Source organism: Hyperoodon ampullatus, assembly GCF_949752795.1.
Source record: "Hyperoodon ampullatus genome assembly, chromosome: 4".
Lineage (NCBI taxonomy): Eukaryota > Metazoa > Chordata > Mammalia > Artiodactyla > Ziphiidae > Hyperoodon > Hyperoodon ampullatus.
This window is the reverse complement of record NC_136917.1, coordinates 145240098-145261002: the sequence shown is the minus strand read 5'-3', so window position 1 is coordinate 145261002 and position 20905 is coordinate 145240098. Positions and strand designations below refer to the sequence as shown.

Genomic DNA, 20905 nt, shown 5'->3' with positions numbered 1-20905 from the left:
TCAGGATGCACAGCTGCTATTTATATAGTGATTTTTGGACTGAAGTGCTAGTAGCAAAATTTGTACTTTATGCAGTTACTCACAGTTAATACACCATAGTAACTGAAATTTGAACCATGTTGTTGGGGCCTGGTATTATTTATCTAAACCATGGAGACTGAAATTCATGCATATCAGAACCATGCAAAGCAAGGATTGCCTGTATTCGATATGCAAAAGTAAAAAATAAACTCAGTGGGACATATAGAATGAATTTTTTTTATTGTTGAAAATAAATTATATTCCTGTACTCTGATCTTCTGGTCTGCTAACAGACTAACAAGTTAATCATTAGTTTGGAAACTTATAAGCCTGGTTCTTACTTTAAGTTCTGGGATAATTTAGTCAATAAAGTGTTTTTAGTCAGATGTAACACAATTTCATACTTAGTAAGTATTGATTTAAGTGGTTGTGTACTTACATTCACTTTTGAGAAATTTTTTTGCAGGTTTAATTACTATATGATAATGGTTTTCAGTAGTTTGTTCATCGTTTGTGTCAGATGCTCAGCCTTTGCAAGTGGATGAATGCTACTATTTTTCATCAGGTGTTTGTTGCTTTAAAATCGCTATTCATATAAATGTTAAAATAAGTTTCCACTTCAGAAGTCCACCAAAGATCCATAACTGAAGACACAGTTGTTTTGGGCCATGCTTTGTGGAGATTGTCTTCCCAAAGCATTCTGTGAATGGGCACTCACTGGAACTGCTCAACTCTGTGACCGTTCAGCGTGAGGTCACTCAGCCCTGCATACTGCAGTAAATTCTGAGACTTGGCACATTACAGTCTTCTCAGACAGGGGTTTATGGGCATATTCTCAGGGGCTCATGAATTCTTTTTATTAATTTAGAAATTGTTTTTTTCATTTTGATAACCATTTGGCACAACGCTAATGCCTGCGTTTGTTTACCTTTGTGTTTAAAATCACCTGGGCTCAAATGCTCCGTTCACTTTCAGTTGCCGTAGCCTCATGAGAAGGGAGCAGAGACACCCTTCATATATAAATGCCAAGTGAAAGCCTGTTTTGTCATAAAGTGTTGTATGAACAAAGTTTTCATAGTAGTTATAATAGAGACACTTGGTGGGAAGACTGGATCATTGCTGTAACACAGCAAAATAGGCCTTTGCTAGTGCAGGCATCAGGTATTCATTAACTTGTTCAGCTGGTGACCGATTAAAGGACCGTGGCAGAGGGATATAATCAGTTTGTCTCACAGTAAGGAAGTTGTTTCACTCTTTATATTATAGTGTTGTGTCAAAAAACATCTTAAAATTAATTTGAATTTCATTGGTTATTTTGTTTTACTATTTGCTTTAAAAAATCACTTTATTGGGCGTCCCTGGTGGCGCAGTGGTTAAGAGTCCGCCTGCCGATGCAGGGGACATGGGTTTGTGCCCCGGTCCAGGAAGATCCCACATGCCGCGGAGCGGCTGGGCCCGTGAGCCATGGCCGCTGAGCCTGTGCGTCCGGAGCCTGTGCTCCGCAACGGGAGAGGCCGCCAACAGTGAGAGGCCCGCGTACCGCAAAAAAAAAAAAAAAAAAAAAAAAAAAATCACTTTATTGAGGTTTAATTTCTATACCATGAAATTCACTCATTTTAAGCGTGCAGTTCAGTAGTTTTGAGTAAACTTACAGGGTTGTGCAACCATGACCACAATCTAATTATCATCACCCCAAAACAAACTTAATTCCCATTTGTAGTCACTCTCCATTTCTACCTCCGGCCTTAGGCAGCCACTACTCTGCTTTATAGGTGTGCTTTTTCTGGATGTCTCATATAAATGGAATCATACAATATGTGGTCTCTTGTGTCTGGCCTCTTTCCCTTAGCATAGTATTTATGAGGTTCACCCATGTTGTAGCATACATCAGGACTTTTGTTCCTTTTTATGGTTGACTAGTATTCTGTTTTAGATAGATAGATAGATGGCATATGGCATATATATCTATATATATATATGGCATATTTTGTTTGTCCATTCACCATTTGGTGGACATTTGGGTTGTTTCCACTTCTTGGCTATTATGCTGCTTGAACATTTGTGTACAAGTCTTTGGACATATGTTTCCATCTGTTTTAACCTAAACTGCAAATTGCTAGGTCATATAGTAAATTTATGTTTAACATATTAATAACTTGAAAGCTGTTGTCCAAAGTGGTTATACCATTTTACATTCCCACAAGCAATATATAAGGGTTCCAGTTTCTCTAAATTCTCACCAACAATTCCATGTCCCCCTGCCCCACTGTACCACATGGCTCATGAGATCTTAGTTCCCCAACGAGGGATTGAGGGATTGAACCCAGGCCCTCGGCAGTGAGTGCACAGAGTGCTAGCCATTGGACAGCCAGGGAATTCCCTCACCAGCATTTGTTGTTGTTGTTTTTTTTTTGTTTGTTTGTTTTTTGTTTTTTTTTTGCGGTACACGGGCCTCTCACTGCTGTGGCCTCTCCCGCTGCGGAGCACAGGCTCCGGACGCGCAGGCCCGGCAACCATGGCTCACAGGCCCAGCCGCTCTGTGGCATGTGGGATCCTCCCAGACCGGGGCATGAACCCATGTCCCCTGCATCGGCAGGCAGACTCCCGACCACTGCGCCACCAGGGAAGCCCTGTTATTGTTTTTTTTGATGATAATCATTCCTGTGGGAGTGGAGTGATAAGTGTTTACTTTTTTCTTTTTAATTTCTTTTTATTTATTTTTGACTGCATTGGGTCTTCGTTGCTGTGCGTGGGCTTCTCATTGTGGTGGCTTCTCTTGTTGCGGCGCATGGGCCCTAGGTGTGCGGGCTTCAGTAGTTGTGGTGCACGGGCTCAGTAGTTGTGGCTCACGGGCTCTAGAGCTCAGGCTCAGTAGTTGTGGCACATGGGCTAAATTGCTCTAAGGCATGTGGGATCTTCCCAGACCAGGACTCGAACCCGTGTCCCCTGCATTGGCAGGTGGATTCCTAACCACTGCACTACCAGGGAAGTCCTGATCAGTGTTTTCTTTTAAATTCATTGCAAATCTATACTCTTGTAAGAGTTGTTAGTAAAAGGAGCCTAGTTATATGTTCATACTCAGTTAAATAATAATATAATTATTTATCATCACAAAGTGGTCTCTAAAATACTTTCCCATCAAAAGGAAGGTATTATTACTGAAATTAAATGCACTACCTAAGGCATTGAGAAAGGGTTCAGTTGTGGAAGAGTCTTCAAAATGTATTGAGTTAAAAAAGCACAGTATGGAATAGTACATAGTATTTTAAAAAGCTTGGAAAAGATAATATAGACTATTTGCTTATATATGTTTTAAATATTCTTGGAAAGGTACACAAGAAACCAATAACACTAGTCGTCTATAGGGAGAAGAACTGATTATCTGGGAGACCAAGGTGGAAGGAAAATGTGTTATTATTTACCCTTTTATATCTTTTGAGTTTTAGATATGAGGTGTGTATATTATTTAATACAGATATAAGGTTTTTTTTGCTACAGAACAAAGATATGTTCTTTTTATTTAATACTAATATTAATAATGTGTATCATTATCACAGCTAACATTTATTGAGCCTGGCTAAATTCTTTATATCAGTTAATTCTCCTAACTGCCCTATGTCATAGGTACGTTTATTATCTCCCTTTGACAGTGTGGAAATGGAGGCTTAAAAATTAATTAGCCCAAGGTCATACAGTAAGTGATAGAACAGAGATTTGAATGCATGCATTCTAATTGTAGAGTTTGTGCCATTAATCACTGCGTTACGCATAGGCACAGAGGAATTAAAACCATTTAGAGTAAGTGCCATCAGAAATAGTCAAGGGTGTGGTGTGTATGTTTGCTTAAGTTCATTTATCGGTAAGCCTTACTTATTTTAACACTTTATTTACTGCCTTTGCCAGATAACTGAAGTAATACTATTTTAGCTTTTAGGTAAAGTTTTAAAAATTAGTTTACAGCTGATACTTATGCAGCATAATATTTAACATAATTGTGTGATAGAGTAGTGTTTTTTTCATGCATTTATGCTTTCTTTTGTTTTTCATGTTATCAGTTGTGAAAAAGAAACTGAAGATGGATAAAGGTTCCTCTTATAAAACTGGATTCATGATTTGTGTATGAGTTAATGTGTGAAGAAGCAGAGTTATATAAATTTCAGTAATCATATCATTGTAACTGTCTCATTTCTCCTGGCCAATAGCTCATTAATTGAATTCAAGTTAATGACAAAATATTTTTGATTGAACTTTTTATAATTATTAGTGAATTGGTAAACTCACTTTATGAGTTTCCATAGTAATATTATTTTTGAAACTATTAGATTTTGCAACTTTTAGGGTAAGTAACCATAAGGCCAAATATGACTTTTTTCCCATAGATGTCACTGATCAGTGGCATCATTAATTAGGCTCTACTTGAGAAGAAAAGTATAATATCAAATCCATGTAGCTACTTCAGTTTTGCATAACAAGCTTTTTTTTGTTTGCAGCTAATCTTGGATATCATCAATAGGAAAGAAAAAGTTAGAAGATAACTTCATTCATAAAGTTAGTAGGTTAATTAAATCACAAGTCATTCTTGGTATGTTAAGATAGTCCTAGGGATGACAGAACTTTCTTGTGGTTTACTAATTAGAAAGAAGGTTGTTGACATGGTCTGTATGGAAGTCGGTGTGGGATCATGTGCATCACCAGAAAAGCTTTAATATGAGGTGAAAGGTGTGTGGGAAAGCACAGTTAATATTCTTTGATATATATATATACTATGTACCTGAATATATTTTCTCCTTTGGTATTTTCATTGTAAATTTATATAAGCTTAAGGATTTTTTTTTTTTTGCTTGATTTCCTGGGTTTCTGTTACCCTCTATAACTGTCATCAAGTTGCATAATTTTTGTATTTTGTCTCATTAAATGAAAACCAGTGACCTCTTGAGTTGTGTCTCAGCTCAGATGTCAGCTCTTCAAGGAGACCTTTCTTAATAATCTTGTTAAAAGTAGCTTATCTTGTTCCATTGATCTATATTTCTGTTTTTGTGCCAGTACCATACTGTCTTGATTACTGTAGCTTTGTAGTATTGTCTGAAGTCAGGGAGCCTGATTCCTACAGCTCCGTTTTTCTTTCTCAAGATTGCTTTGGCTATTCGGGGTCTTTTGTTTTTCTATACAAACTGTGAAATATTTTGTTCTAGTTCTGTGAAAAATGCCAGTGGTAGTTTGATAGGGATTGCACTGAATCTGTAGACTGCTTTGGGAAGTATACTCATTTTCACAATGTTGATTCTTCCAATCCAAGAACATGGTATATCTTTCCATCTATTTGTATCATCTTTTATTTCTTTTATTAGTGTCTTATAATTTTCTGCATACAGGATAGAAAACCCAGAGATAAACCCACGCACATATGGTCACCTTATCTTTGATAAAGGAGGCAAGAATATACAATGCAGAAAAGACAGCCTCTTCAATAAGTGGTGCTGGGAAAACCGGACAGCTACATGTAAAAGAATGAAATTAGAACATTCCCTGACACCATATACAAAAATAAACTCAAAATGGATTAAAGACATAAATGTAAGGCCAGACACTATCAAACTCTTAGAGGAAAACACAGGCAGAACACTCTATGACATACATCACAGCACGATCCTTTTTGACCCACCTCCTAGAGAAATGGAAATAAAAACAAAAATAAACAAATGGGACCTAATGAAACTTAAAAGCTTTTGCACAGCAAAGGAAACCATAAACAAGACCAAAAGACAACCCTCAGAATGGGAGAAAATATTTGCAAATGAAGCAACTGACAAAGAATTAATCTCCAAAATTTACAAGCAGTTCATGCAGATCAATATTAAAAAAAACAAACAACCCAATCCAAAAATGGGCAGAAGACCTAAATAGACATTTCTCCAAAGAAGATATACAGACTGCCAACAAACACATGAAAGAATGCTCAACCTCATTAATCATTAGAGAAATGCAAATCAAAACTACATTGAGATAATCATCTCACACCGGTCAGCATGGCCATCATCAAAAAATCTAGAAACAATAAATGCTGCAGAGGGTGTGGAGAAAAGGGAACCCTCTTGCACTGTTGGTGGGAATGTACATTGGTGCAGCCACCATGCAGAACAGTATGGAGGTTCCTTAAAAACCTCAAAATAGAACTACCATATGACCCAGCAATCCCACTACTGGGCATATACCTGAGAAAACCATAATTCAAAAAGAATCATGTACCATAGTGTTCATTGCAGCACTATTTACAATAGCCAGGACATGGAAGTAACCAAAGTGTCCATCGACAGAGGAATGGATAAAGAAGATGTGGCACATATATACAATGGAATATTACTCAGCCATAAAAAGAAACGAAATTGAGTTATTTGTAGTGAGGTGGATGGACCTAGAGTCTGTCATACACAGTGAAGTAAGTCAGAAGGAGAAAAACAAATACCGTATGCTAACACATATATATGGAATCTAAAAAAAAAAAATGGTCATGAAGAACCTGGGGCAAGGCGGGAATAAAGATGCAGACCTACTAGAGAATGGACTTGAGGATATGGGGAGGGGGAAGGGTAAGCTGGGACAAAGTGAGAGAGTGGCATGGACATATATACACTACCAAATATAAAATAGATAGCTAGTGGGAAGCAGCCGCATAGCACAGGGAGATCAGGTCAGTGCTTTGTGACCACCTAGAGGGGTGGGATAGGGAGGGTGGGAGGAAGGAGACGCAAGAGGGAAGAGATATGGGGATATATGTATACGTATAGCTGATTCACTTTGTTATAAAGCAGAAACTAACAGACCATTGTAAAGCAATTATACTCCAATAAAGATGTTAAGAAAAAAAAATGTAGCTTATCTCCCAATCTCTCTACCGCCACCCACTCTATGCATTGTTCTGGTTTGTTTTCTTTATAGCACTTATCATTATCAGAAATGATCATCTGTTTTTTATATTTTACTTGTATTCCAACACCTGGAATAGTGCCTGGCATATAGTAGGAACTTATTATGCATTAAATAAGCAATGAATAATGGAATCTTTTCATCCTTTTCTCCAAAAATTTCTTGTTGTGTGGAATAAAAGAACATTTTCATCAGGATGTACCTATATATTTTTTTTTTTCAAAAAGAAAGGAAGTATAACGATTTCTTTTCCTGGAAAATAAAAAATTTTGGCTTAAACCATATTAGTTCAGGGCAAATAAAGAACAGGCAGTTTTTGAAATCTCTGGCTCTGCATCATGATACATTGGGCTTCAGGTCTCAGGTTGATATGTTCAGCTCTTTAAAAAGCAAAAAATAGGACATGGAATCTCAAGGTAACTGATTCGAGAGTTTTATTGCATCTTACAGTTTCCGTTCACTGTATGTTAAAATTGACTGCCACTGAGCTGTAATTTCTACTTTTTGAAATGGCATTTGTAGTCCTTGGCATATATCTGTTAGTTTCTTCTTTTGATTAAATAGTTCCAGAGTTCAAAGGAAAAAAAAAAACAAAACCTTTACCCAGTATTTCATCTTCCTGAGTGAATCCTAGGTTCAGAAATTTAAAAATTTCTATTACTAGAAATAAGAATGGGTGAGTCATTGCTCTAGCCATTGGGCATTATTCTCTGCTTAAGTGGCTGAACTTGTGTCATAACTGTCAGTTATAGTGGAGATGGAAGGAAATTTCATTAGTCTCCCAGACTTCCATTGAAGTATTTTTACTGCTGCTTTCTTTTCCATAGCAGACTGATTTATGTAAAATTCAGTTCTACAACTAAGTATTAGTCTAGGGTCCATGTGCATAATGGGCAAGAGCATGGATTCCATGTCATATAAGTCTGAATTTTTAATAAATTTATTTATTTTATTTATTTATTTTTGGCTGCGTTGGGCCTTTGTTGCTGCGCACGGGCTTTCTCTAGTTGTGTCGAGCAGGGTCTGCTCTTCGTTCCGGTGTGCGGGCTTCTCACTGCAGTGGCTTCTCTTGTTGCAGAGCATGGGCTCTAGGCTTATGGGCTTTGGTACTTGTGGCTCGCGAGCTCTAGAGCGCAGGCTCAGTAGTTGTGGCGCATGGGCTTAGTTGCTCCGCGGCATGTGGGATCTTCCTGGACTGGGGCACAAACCCGTGTCCCCTGCGTCGGCAGGCGGACTCTCAACCACTGCGCCACCAGGGAAGCCCTCTTTTGTCCATTTTTATAGCTTTTTTTTTTTTTTTGGCTGTATGTGGGCCTCTCACTGTTGTGGCCTCTCGAGTTGCGGAGCACAGGCCCCGGACACGCAGGCTCAGCGGCCATGGCTCACGGGCCCAGCCGCTCCACGGCATGTGGGATCCTCCCGGACTGGGGCACGAACCCATGTCCCCTGCATCGGCAGGCAGACTCCCAACCACTGTGCCACCAGGGAAGCCCTTTTGTCCATTTTTAAAATTGGGTTGCTTTTCTTGGGTTGGTTGATAAAGTTTTTTATAAGATATGTTTATCACAAATATTTCCTCTTAGTCTGTGTCTTGCTTTTCATTTACATGGTAATGTCTTTTGAAGAGCATATTTAACGTGCTTTTAAATATTGTTCTCTATCCTTGCTTATTTTCTGCTTACGTTAGTATAAGCCATATTTTCTTGAAACTTTTTAAAATAGATTTCCACAAACATTTATTAAATGAAAAATAGTTTTCATAAATATCTTATTTTTGTAATATATAACTTGCATATTTCTGTCTTTCAATTACTAGGGAGAGTTTAAGAGGTTACATTTTAGGAATGGACTTAACTTTTGTAGTGGCAATGAAGAACTTCCACTTTCTATGATATGGCAAAACAGCATGAATTACTTTTATAATTAAAAAGCTATCTTATACTTTAGAAAACAAAAGATAACATAGGCAAAATTAAAAGACAAATTATAAGCTCATAAAAAATTGAAATACATACTGAAAGCAATGGACTGCTGGCCACACATAATATATGAGTTTCTACAAATCAATAAAGGGGGTTATTTGAAAATTAAAACTGTCAAAGAAAATAAATTGACAGACAGCAGCAGAAGAAATGAAACTGGCCAATAAACATGAAAAATTATACTCAACTTCACTAACAATTGAAGAAAAAATTAAAATGCCAGTGATGTACTACCTGTCCCCTGTAAGACTGGCAAAGATGAAAAAGATCTCTACTATCCTGTGCGGGAAGAAGACAAATGTGGGGAGAAGGCAAAGGTGGGATATCAGTTTCTAAGCTCTTTTTACATCCTTATTGGAGTATAATTGCTTTACAGTGGTGTGTTAGTTTCTGCTTTATAACTAAGTGAATCAGTTATACATATACATATGTTCCCATATCTCTTCCCTCTTGCGTCTCCCTCCCTCCCGCCCCTCTTAAGCTTTTTCTAAGGAATAATTTGATAATATCCATCAAGATGGAAAATGTGAATTGTGATAAGATTTGGAGAAATAAGCACTTTCAGGCATTGTTGGTGGGAATGTAAATTGGTACCACTCTGTGGAGGGCAATTTGGCATTATTTTACAAATTATAAACACAGATAGATACTCTGACCAGTAACCCACTTTAAGGAACTTCTCTGACACATGTATCCACACATGGAAATAGCCAAGGAACAAAGTTTATTTATTGCAGCATTGTATACAATAGCAACAGATATGCTTTCTTGAATTTTATTTTTAGCACTGAAACAAGGACAGTCTGAATATGTGTTCTTTTTCCTTAAAAAAAAAAAAAATTCACAGCTATGTTCCTCATCTTTTTATGTTCTACAACAGAGATTAGCAAACTGTAACCAGAGGGCCAAATCTAGTCCCTAGTCTGTTTTTGTTTTTTAAATTTTTAAATTTAATTTAATTTAAAAATTTTTATTTTATATTGGAGTATAGTTGATCTTGGCCTGTTTTTTTTTTTTACGACATTTGAACTAAAGATTTTACAATGTTAAAGGATTGTAAAACAAAATACAGCAAAGAAGAATATGTGAGAAAGATTGTACATGGCCTGCAAACCTTAACGTATTTCCTATCTGGCCCTTTACAAAGGGAAAGTTTGCTGACCCCTAGTCTAGAATCTCTTCCTTGTCATTTTACTCTCCTTGCGTGGTGACAAAGGCTGTGAATAGATTCTTCTTGTATCTCCTCACTTCCTTAAAGATAATAGCTTGTAGCTAGTGGAAGGAGACTATGGTGTGAGGGAGTTTCAAGGGGCCTGCTTCTGGGAGTAATCCTTGCAAGGGAGTTTCCTCTTTATGTGATGCATATTCTGTTTTCCAGGAAGCTGTTTTGTTAGGGTTCTGACTAGTTGGTGCATCTTTGTTTTGTTGACCCCTGTGTCATCTCTTAAACATCCTTTTTAGCTGCCAGCTGCCTACTGTGATAAATGTTTCCATAAGAGCAGCCTTTCTACTTTGAGAATGTGCTGCCCTAGGAATTCTTGGATTGTGGGATATTTTCACATGAGGCTGTTGTACCCTTTTTTGGGAGGTATTTTTCTAATCACTCTAGTTTTTTTTGTTCTAGAAATTTCTAGGTAGTTTTTACCTTTCAGTTCTTTCGGTTTCTAATTCTGATACTTCTCCCCTATTGTTATGTTTTTCCAGGTTATTTCTTTTGATATTTGGACTAGGGAAATCTAATGTGTAACTCACATTTTTTGTAGAAGTCTTCTATTATATTTCCTGTTTTTAAGTTCTAAGGACCCTGTCTTTACATTCTTTTTGCACTGTCTTCAGGATCTCCCCTACATTGACTGAATGCATTTAACATTCTTGGGTGATCTTTCACAAGTCCTTAATTTCTAAAGTCTTATGTTTATATTCTTCTCCTAAACTTCGAAGGCCTTTATAGTTGTCATCATCTTTCTGTCTGACTTCACAACATGAAGGTTTCATTGCAGTTAGTTCATTGTCCCCATTTCCTTCCTTCCCCAGTACTTGGTCCTTCTCTCCATCCTCACCTGTACTCCGTACAAGTGTTCTCCCTGCCTCTCCAGTTTCTTCCAGATCCCTCCTTCAGAATTCAACTCAAGCATCTTCCTTGCTTAAATCTCACTTAGAGTACTGAAGCAGTCTGTTTTCCCCCACTATTCATGCTAAATCCGCTTAATACCTTCCTGATGCATTTTGACTAAAACTCAAATGCTTTGCTATGATTTGTAAAGTCCTATGTGATCTGGCCCATGCCCATTTCTTCTCTTTTCTTAGTATGCTCTAGCAAAACGGCTGAGGGATTTTACACAGTACTTTTCTCCTGCTTAGAATGCTCTTCCCTGCCCCTTGCTACCTGCTCCCGCCTCACAAACATGGTTAGCTTATTTTTATGCTTAGGTTACCACCAAAATATTGCTTTTCTAGAGAGGCTCTCCAAACTAGGGCTCTCCCCTTATTTGCTCCCTCAACACCTTTTATTCATTGTTAAATGCTGAGCTCCTGTTGTTCTGCTGTTAGAATTAAGACTTGAATTATTCCTAACTCAACATTATCATAAAGGAAGCTATTGGGAATAATCAGAACAAGGACTTGGTTTTTGCTAATCATCCTTATTGGTTGGCTGTTCTTGATCATATTTCTCTAATCCTCAGAAGATATGAAAATGTACTGTTTAGATATTTAGGTTCATTGTCTTTTAGCATGGTACTTGTCTGTGAGATCATATAAAGTCATGAAGCTGATAATCTGCACTTGAGTGATAGAGTAATTTTATCACATTAATAAACAAAAATATACATTTTAATGGAAGGGAAGAGTTATTTGGGTTTAGTAAAATATTTAGTCCTGGATAGAAATTTTCTGTGGCTTTAGTTTTGTTTGACAGATACATTATTTTGTAAAGTTATTACTAGCTTCCAAACCTTTAGTATGTGAGTAGGTATAAAAAAATCAGAAAAGGTGTAGGAATATTTCTCTTGAGCATTTTGGTTAGTAATTAAAACACATGCTAAACTTATACTAACTTAACTCGTAATGAATTTGAAATATTCAATGTATTCAACTCAAATGTACTCATTACAGTTAGCTATCAAGATTTTATACCCCTCAAATAATCTTAAACAGCCCTTGGAAATAAAGAAGTAGTAATAATAGCAACTACTTATTTCACATACTGTGCTAGCTGCACATAGATATGTATTGTTTTTAATCTTCACCCCAATCCTATAAGTATTGTTTCTCCGGGTTTTTTAGTGGAGGAAACCAGGACACAGCAAAGGTATAAAGCTGGTACATGAACTCTGTCTCAGGAGCATCTCTGCATAGTGCTACCATCTAGTTCCATCTACTAATTTGGAAAAAAATGGGGAGACTGAGTCTAGTGAAGCCAAAGGGCTTGCTCATCGTCACATAGCTAGTTAGCAGCAGAGTGAGCACTTGGATCCCTGGCCTCCTGACTCACATTCCGGTGCGCTTTTCACTGTATCAGGACACCTTGGCTCCTGAGCCCCAAGTGACAGCCCCAAACAACTGTGTTTATCTGTCTTGCATGTCCCAGCTTGTTTTGCTAGCAGAGCAAAAACTACTTAAAAGGATCCTCAGTCTTCACCTTCCCACTCACCTCCACTTACACACATATACTCCCACTTGCCCCATGAATAACTTCACAGAAAGAATTGTGCAATGTCATTAAGCCTTCCTCTGGTGTCAGAGTTACTCCCTGAGAGAACATTCACTTCCTCATGACTCCAGTTTACTGTCAGATTGGCTTTCGCCCTCTTCTCTTTGATCGGAATCTTAGGTGTTTAGGCAGGAATTTGAGGAGCAGATGTTATACCCCTTGAACAAGCCCTTTAATTCTTCTTAGTACTGTGTCTAATGACTCTTAATCCTGTCCTTTTAACTCTGTGGCTAGCAGAATTAAGAGCAGAGTGGGACAGGAATGGGGAGCTTGATGCTGAACATTTCATTTTAATGTTGGCAAAGAGAGCACGTGAAATGAGACAGAGGGTAAACGTTAGGCTTTCCTGTAAAGCTAAAAAGCAAGATGAATATTAGTGTGGGATTGCTGAGATTTTGTATTTCCCTCCAAATGTAAATAGAGCAATTTGGTAGAGCAAAGCGCCAGAGAAATGGAGCCATTGAACTGTTGCTACTACCCAGTCTTCTTAAATTTTGCTGTGTTTTTTAAGATTTTCATTTCCCTTTGGAAATGAAAATGGTTCACCAGAAAAAAAAAAAAGTTATTGCTTAAAGTATTTGATCTTCCATGGTTATTGAAGAAAATTAAGACTTCTCCAAAATGGGAGTACTGTTAGCAAAGATACACCCTGTGAACTAATTGGTTCATTCTATTCTTACTTTACAGACTTTGGTCTGGCAGTCTGAACTGACTAATTATCAAAGATCTGATCTGTTTGTTCATGTAGTTAAAAAATTGCACTAAACGGCCTATAATTTTCTCAGTTCCTAATTAATTGCTTGAGATACGGTATATCAGAGGCTGATGAGGAGAGAGAAATCACACAGTAATTTGAATAGGGAAAGGTTATTATAAAGAATTATTGCCTGTAACAGGGGATTGGCGTAATGAGGGATTTGGTCCTAAAAAGTAAAGTGAACTCTAAAGAATGTAGGAATAGCAGATAAGAAGAGTAGCCTTACTCCTAGCATATAGATAGAATATTTAAGGAAGAGGCTTCCAGGATTGGGATCCAGACCTTATTTGCGAGCGCAAGGCTGTGGCTCACTAAAGATAAAGAAGCTTCTGTGGTGCTGTGACAGGAGAACTTGCCAGAAACATTTTTCACCAGTTCACTCTGGTACAAAACTGTCTGAGGGAGGTGCTGTGGAATCTACTGGGTGCTGCTGGCTACTGATTGCTGTGCACACTTCAGGAGACTGGTAGTGGAGAAGCTACACAAACTGTGGGAGTTGGACACTGGAGAAGCCATGTGTGGTGCAGGAACCTACCAAGAGGAGCACACAAGACCCAGGGAGGAATACCCCTTTCTCCTGCAGTGTCCCTCCAGCATTCTCTAACTTAACATCATGCCAGACTTAACATCATGCCATGTGGCCCAGGGAAAATATTTAAAGGACCCAAATCTATTTTTGCACAGCAGGCAGTGAAGGGTGAATTTGGAAATGAGAGGCAGTAGATGGACAACTGACACATTTGATCAAACAAATAATTTTATATTTTATTATTATTGATGCCTCCTATGGACTTAATTTAAATTTGGGACCCTGGTCAGAATCTTGCCCAGGATCTCATTCCTTTCCAGTGTTTCAGAAAGGATGTCATGAGTCCAGAGAGACTTTTCTTTTTTAGGAAGGAAGGATCCTGGGCAGTAGCCCCACCTTTGCTTCTGTAGGTTCCTTTTTCATGAGCATCTCGTTTGGGAGCTTCAATTTCTCATCTATCTTGACACTTTGATCTTGGGCATTGTGGTGAAATTCCTCACATTTTCACACATTCTAACCTCAGAGCTCACTCAGATCTTTGTTTGAATTATCTTTGCCATTGGAAGCAGTACTCTGAATTCGTACATTAAGAATGGCCTTTTCCAGAATAAATATTTCAAAAACTATCAGCTAGAATTTCAGCATTTTAGGAGAAACAGTCACTATAAATTTTGAGCAGCAGTTTCTAGTTAGTGGTGGCTCTGCATAAAGGCAGTTTCATTGGTAAGTATCCGATTTGGATCTGATAACCAACCAGGAAGAATAACTCTACTGAGGCGTAGTTAGACATCCATAAATTTTAGCGTTTTGTATATATTCTATTTTTAGAAGATAAAATTATCACAGTTATCACAGTCTTTCATATTATGTATTTTACATATTTATCAGCTTATTATTGATTTTGGGAGGGGGTCTTACCATAGGCTTCTGTTACTGGCGGGTTGGACCTTCAGCAATAGTTAGGTCACCTTTGGAGAGCTGTTGTCATTCCCATGCATAACTTTCATCCCTGCTAGCACCACTGTTTCATTTATGAGCCTATTGCATTAAGAGTGGAGTGGACGATGGCAAAAGCTAGCTAATGTCAACTGAACTGGCCAACTAACTTTGCATGGTTGTTCATTGCCTCTTTTAAGGTTGATGCTCTCTGGGGTTAACATGTGATACAGAGAGCTTCATTTTTGGTGTCCACTTTTATATGTCTGTCTATGTGGATCTTCCCCACATCTCCTTTTCTCAGTCTCCTGATCTTTTCTAGGTTTTATCTCTCATCTCCTGGAGAGAGTGTTTCTAACCAATGTAGTTTAGACATTTTGCTTACCTGACATAGTTAACATGCTGTCATGGAGATCATGGACCAGCATGAATTTCTTTGGATTGTCCAGGTCCCTTGGGACTATTTTAAGACAATGGACTAGAAAATTAACATAGCCCTCGTTCAAGCATGTAAATATATGCTGCTGTTGATTTACATATGAATGTCAACTGCTTTTGGTCTTCCTTCCTAATAGAAGTAGAAACACCAGCTTTAGGGGATCAGTGACTGCATAGCACTCACCTGACAGAGAGCAATAACCCTGTCTTTATATGCTGCTAAATGGGCCCTCCAACTTTCAGTCTGTAGTCTTTAATTGGTGATTAATCATCCTCAGCCTTTCACTGTCTTTCTTTTTTGCGCCGACTGCCCCTAGCAATAGCTACCCAGTTCCATAGTCCTTTCAATTACTTCCTTTCCTGTACCTCTCAAATGCCTGAAGTATTGCACCAGCCAGTGCCTTCCCTTTGACCAACAGTTTTAGCAGTTGCATTTGCGCTGCTGCAGCTTATCAGGGACTATGTACCACCAGTGATGGGGTCCTCATTGCTAACCAGTCAGTGACTGACACCACTGGAGTGGACTTCATAGGTCTACTTTTGCTACCAAGGCTCTCAGGTTAGGTTCCCCCAAAACATTTTGAAGCTTCAGGATTTGCATGTAGGAGGTTTGTTGAGGAGTGCTTCTGGGATCAACCCCTAGGAGAGAAGGTGCAGGGAAACAGCATTAGGAAGATGGAGGAACTGAATTGCCAGGTAGTTGCAACAGCAGCCTCAGCTGATTCCCACAGGGAGGTCTGAAGCTGGAATAACCCTTCTGAGATATTCCCGATTGAAACAGAGGGCTGGACCATTTTACTGCACATTGACCAGTCATTGACTGTGGGATGCTTTGGGATGGTAACATAACCTTGGATGAGGGAGTTCTCTGCGATTCAAGGAAATTCCTGAGGGTTTAGTTTAGTTTTAAGCCACCAGCAGGCCAAATCCTGGAAGCTTGGGGGAATGAGTACTTCAGTCCTGAAAGGATCGATCCGGGTGGCACTCCGTAGCATTCACTACAGCCACATGACAAGATCACTTCCAGTGGGGTGGTGAGGGTGGAAAGGATACTACAGTGCTAGAGAAATAAGGAGGGAGATGAAAACTTGTTTAGATAGCTTAGCTGTGAAGGGGAGGACAGAGAGGGAGAGTAGTCAGAAGTTACTGAGGAGACTGGAAAGGGGTGGGATCCAGAATATAGGTAGTAGATATGCCTGGGGCAGGAAGAGGTTCATTTTCACTGTTGTAATCAAAAGGAAGAAGCAAGAGAGGTGTTCAGAAGCAGATGCATTTATAACAGTAATCAGAGGAGGTTGAGGCAGTTCTTATATGTTTCTTCTGGGAAAGAGCAGGAAGAATCAACAGCTACAGAGGAGGAGTAGTTTGGGTTGAAGATTTAAGGCGAGTAGAGAAGATTTTAATAGATTGCTATGGAGAGTGGGAGGAGAGCTTAACAGGGTAGGCACTGGTGTTGAGGGCCCATTTGAGGTTGATGTTCCTGATTTTGTAGAATTAACAATTTGTGGAGTTGTGTGACTGTTTTTCTGACAGTGCTTAATAAGTGGAAGTATAAACATGCTCAGTGTCTTACCAGATTGTCTTTTTTTTTTTCCCATAGCCATCAGATCAAGTCATTACAGTACAGTAACACAGGAGACATGATTCTTGTTGTATCTGGAAGCTCTCAGGCCAAAGTGATTGACAGAGATGGTTTTGAAGTAATGGAGTGTATAAAGGGAGACCAGTATATTGTAGATATGGCCAACACCAAGGTAAGTATGACACAGAGTATTTTAGTGAATTTAATTAATTCAGTACACATTTACTAACAACTTGTTGGTGCTGCCATAATTTACCCCAAAAGTTAATGTCTTAAAAATAATTTATTATTTCTTGCAATTTTGTGCATTGACCAGGAAGTTCTTCTGCTTCATAGTGTCCGCTGGGGCACTAGGATAGTTGTAAAGTCCAAAATGGCCTCACTCTGATGGTTTACAGCTGGTGCTCTCACCAGGGGCATTTCTTTCTCTCTTCCTCTTTCCCTGCCCCTTCTCTCTCTCTCTCTCTCTCTCTCATACACACACACACACACGTTCTCTCCCTCCAACCCTGCCCCCTTTCTCCTTCCACGTGTCTAGTTTGGGCTTTCTCACAGTGTGGTAGACACTTAGTGTGGTTTGACTTGCCGCTTGGTGACTAGGTTCCATGAAGGATGAACATTGGAACTTCAGATTCCTTAAGGTCTGGTGTTGAGTCTTACACAGCATCATAGGACCAGCCCAAATTCGGGAAGAGAGGAGATAGACTTCACCGTTTGGTGGGTGAATGGCAAGATCACATTGTAAAGTATCATGGGGGTTGGGAGATATGAATGCAGCCATCTTGTGAAATACAGTCTACCACAAACCTACTATGTACTAGGCTTTAGAACAAGAATGAAAGAGGGTCCCATCAATCTTTTTATGTAAAGGATTTTAGTGGTATAATGATATTTTTAAATTAATGTATATTAAATATCAATTAACTGTACTCCCAATAATGCTATGAAATTTAATGGCTTATTTATAATTGCTAACATATATATGGGTTGGCTGCTCTTGCCTGGGCTTGGCTCCAAGCTGCAGATAGAGTGTAGGCTTGTTCCGTGTGACTCTGTTCCTCCTTGTACCAACAGACCACCTGAGGGCATGTTTTTCTTATAGTGATGGCAGAAATACAAGAAGGAAACTCCAACTCTGAAAGCATATTTCAAGCCATTGCTCATATCATGTCCACGAACATTCCACTGACCAAAGCAAATCACGTGACCATGAATAACATCTGGTCTCTAGTGAGAGGAACTGTAGTACCACATGTCAGAGGTTGTGGATACAGGGAGGGATGATGGATTGGGAACAATAATGCAATTTTTAATTTAGTGACCACACTGTGCAGCACTTTGTGCATTCTGGATTTTAAAAGGTTTTTCTTATGCATTATATCAAGTCTACCACTGTATGAGTGGAAATTAAGACTTTATGTAGTTTTTATATGTTGTAATATTTCTCTAAGTAAATCTCTCCTATACATCAATAAAAACAATTTAAAGATATGTTAAAGTGTCAGTGCATATGGCTGATGTAGAATTTTGAGCCTTCATTTGAATTCTGATTTTCAGTCTCTCTTCCCCTCCTCTCTAGTACCTTCTTCTAGTACCTTTGAGTTGTGCCTAAGTCAACATCTTACATGAGATTTGATTGTTTAAGAAAATACACTGGATCCTCATTATTTGTGATTTCTGTATTTGCAAGCTCACCTACTTGCTAAAACTTTTTTTAATTTCTTTTTTTTTTTTCTTTTTTTTTTTGTGGTATGCAGGCCTCTCACTGTTGTGGCCTCTCCCGTTGTGGAGCACAGGCTCCAGACGCGCAGGCTCAGTGGCCATGGCTCACGGGCCTAGCCGCTCCGCGGCATGTGGGATCTTCCCGGAACGGGACACGAACCTGTGTCCCCTGCATTGGCAGGTGGACTCTCAACCGCTGCGCCACCAGGGAAGCCCGCTAAAACTTTTTTGTAACCCCAAAATCAATACTCACAGCCCTTTCATGGTAATTTTCAGACATGCATCTGGCAGAGTGGCAAAAAAGCATTTGATCAAGGCGATGCTCCACCTTCTTGTTTCAGTTCTCATGCTGTAATCAAGTGTCCTTTTGGAGGTCTATTTAGTGCTACACTTTTCTTATTTTTGTGCTTTTGGTTGGTGATCTTGCTGTTTAAAATGGCCCCCAGGACTGAATTGCTGTAGTCCTGTCAAGTGTTACCTAAGTTCAAGGAAGTCTTTGATGTGCCTTATAGAGAAAATACATGTGTTAGATAAAGTTCATTCAGGGAAAAGTTATAGTGCTGTTGGCTGTGAGTTCATTGTTAATGACTCAACTATATATGTTAAATAAAAGATGTCCTTAAACAAACATACATAAAACAAAGTTATGTATTGATTGGTTGACAAAAATGTGACCAGAGACTTGCAGTAATCTAATCCTGTATTTGATAATTCAGTGTTTGCAGAACTTTGTAGACCATAACTACTGTGAATAATGAGAATTGACTGTAATCTATTTTAGGTGCTCCAGTTGAGCTATTGGAATAAATTAATACAGTGTGTTCCAAATTGCCCTCTGCTGAAGCCTAGTGAAATGCCTCTTAATCCTAATGAGGATCACAGTCTCATGCCTTTCCTTTTGTTTACTGACTGTTTATTGAGTGTCCAGTGTGTGTTAGATGATTCAGACAGCATTCAAATATAATTTAAATGTAATGCTATATGCAGTTATATTGTAGTGGTGGCTTGAATAGTGTTTCTTTTCCCCCACATATTCCACTAGAGTTTCTCTCTCCTCATCTTAAAGTCATTGCCCTAAGGATTCCACCAAAGATGTTGTTTTGAGGGTGATGGTGATAAGGAAATAAAGCAGATAGGGCTCCAGATCAATCTCCCTATCTTAAACTCAAATAGTTCTGTTTTTATCTGTTTTATTTGAAGCTTTTGGGAATCTAAAACTTTATTTAAACAATGGGTTTGTGGAAAGGAAAGCTTTAAAAGCTCTTACTGAACTTATTCTTTTTTAGTTTATGGTTACCATAGACAATTTTGCTTAAATAATATGAAGAAGAGAAGTTTTTGCCAGTTTCTAAGCTCTTAATGATTTCAGCCGCTCAGGGCTTCTTACATTATAAAAAGACTAAGACTTTGTGGATTTAGGTTTTAGCCAAGAAAATTTCAAGAAGAAAGAAATCTGGTTGGTTCTGTATCTGGCTGTTTCTGCAGTTTCAGAAATATATATATATATTTATTTCAGAAATATATATATATATATTACATATAGTAAGATTATTGGGAAAGTGGGACGAGGGTGGATAAACAAATCTATGTAGAAATGTAGGAAATTAAAATATTAAGTTAATTACCAATATGCAAAAAACAACTGTATAGATTGTAACTAAATATTAGAACTCTCCCAATCTTGTCTAATATCATCTCTACTTTGATTTCAAAATCATGGTTAATATTTACTCTCTCCATTTTCCAGAAGCAAATATAATTAACTATTTGTTTAGGGAACATTACTTGTAACTTAATTGTAGTCTTTGGCTTGAGTGATGGGTTTTAGAAATGCAAGAATTATTATTTGAAAGAAGCAGATTTCATGGGACACTTTTTCTTAATTTCTAAGCTTCTTTTCTGATTCCAAGAGTAATTATTAACTTGTGGCTTTACTGGAAAATTCAACAAGTAGGACATTAAAGGAAACTATTAAATATATCTGATCTATTATGATAAAATATTATGTACTTCAAACATAAACAGGCCTTTCTAATTAGATTATTAAATTGTTATATCGTTAGATTTTTATCTCTAATCTTTGTGTCTTTGTGTGTATGTGTATATTTCTTTTTAATGTGTACCTATAGTGGTACGGAATTTTTTTTTTCTGTTACATACTGCAACACAATGCATTACAGGGAGAGTATTTATATTTATACCTTTAAAAAATAATTTATTGGGTTTCTAACAGTAATTCTTATTGATTGTTAAAAATTTGGAAAAGAAAAAAAGAAAAAATACTCATAATTTTACTACCCAA

At 38.1% G+C, this 20905-nt stretch overlaps 1 protein-coding gene across 2 annotated transcripts in view; it reads left to right on the top strand.

Annotated features, from left to right (window-relative positions):
* The window catches only part of WDR70 (WD repeat domain 70), a gene marked incomplete at its 5' end in the record, with an annotated part of 295937 nt that overhangs the window by 70647 nt on the left and 204385 nt on the right, over positions 1-20905 (top strand). For both annotated transcript variants that reach the window (XM_079703924.1, XM_079703925.1), the window contains one exon: positions 16900-17053. In XM_079703924.1, the coding sequence (XP_079560050.1) occupies positions 16900-17053 (154 nt within the window). The remainder of the gene's footprint in view (positions 1-16899; positions 17054-20905) is intronic.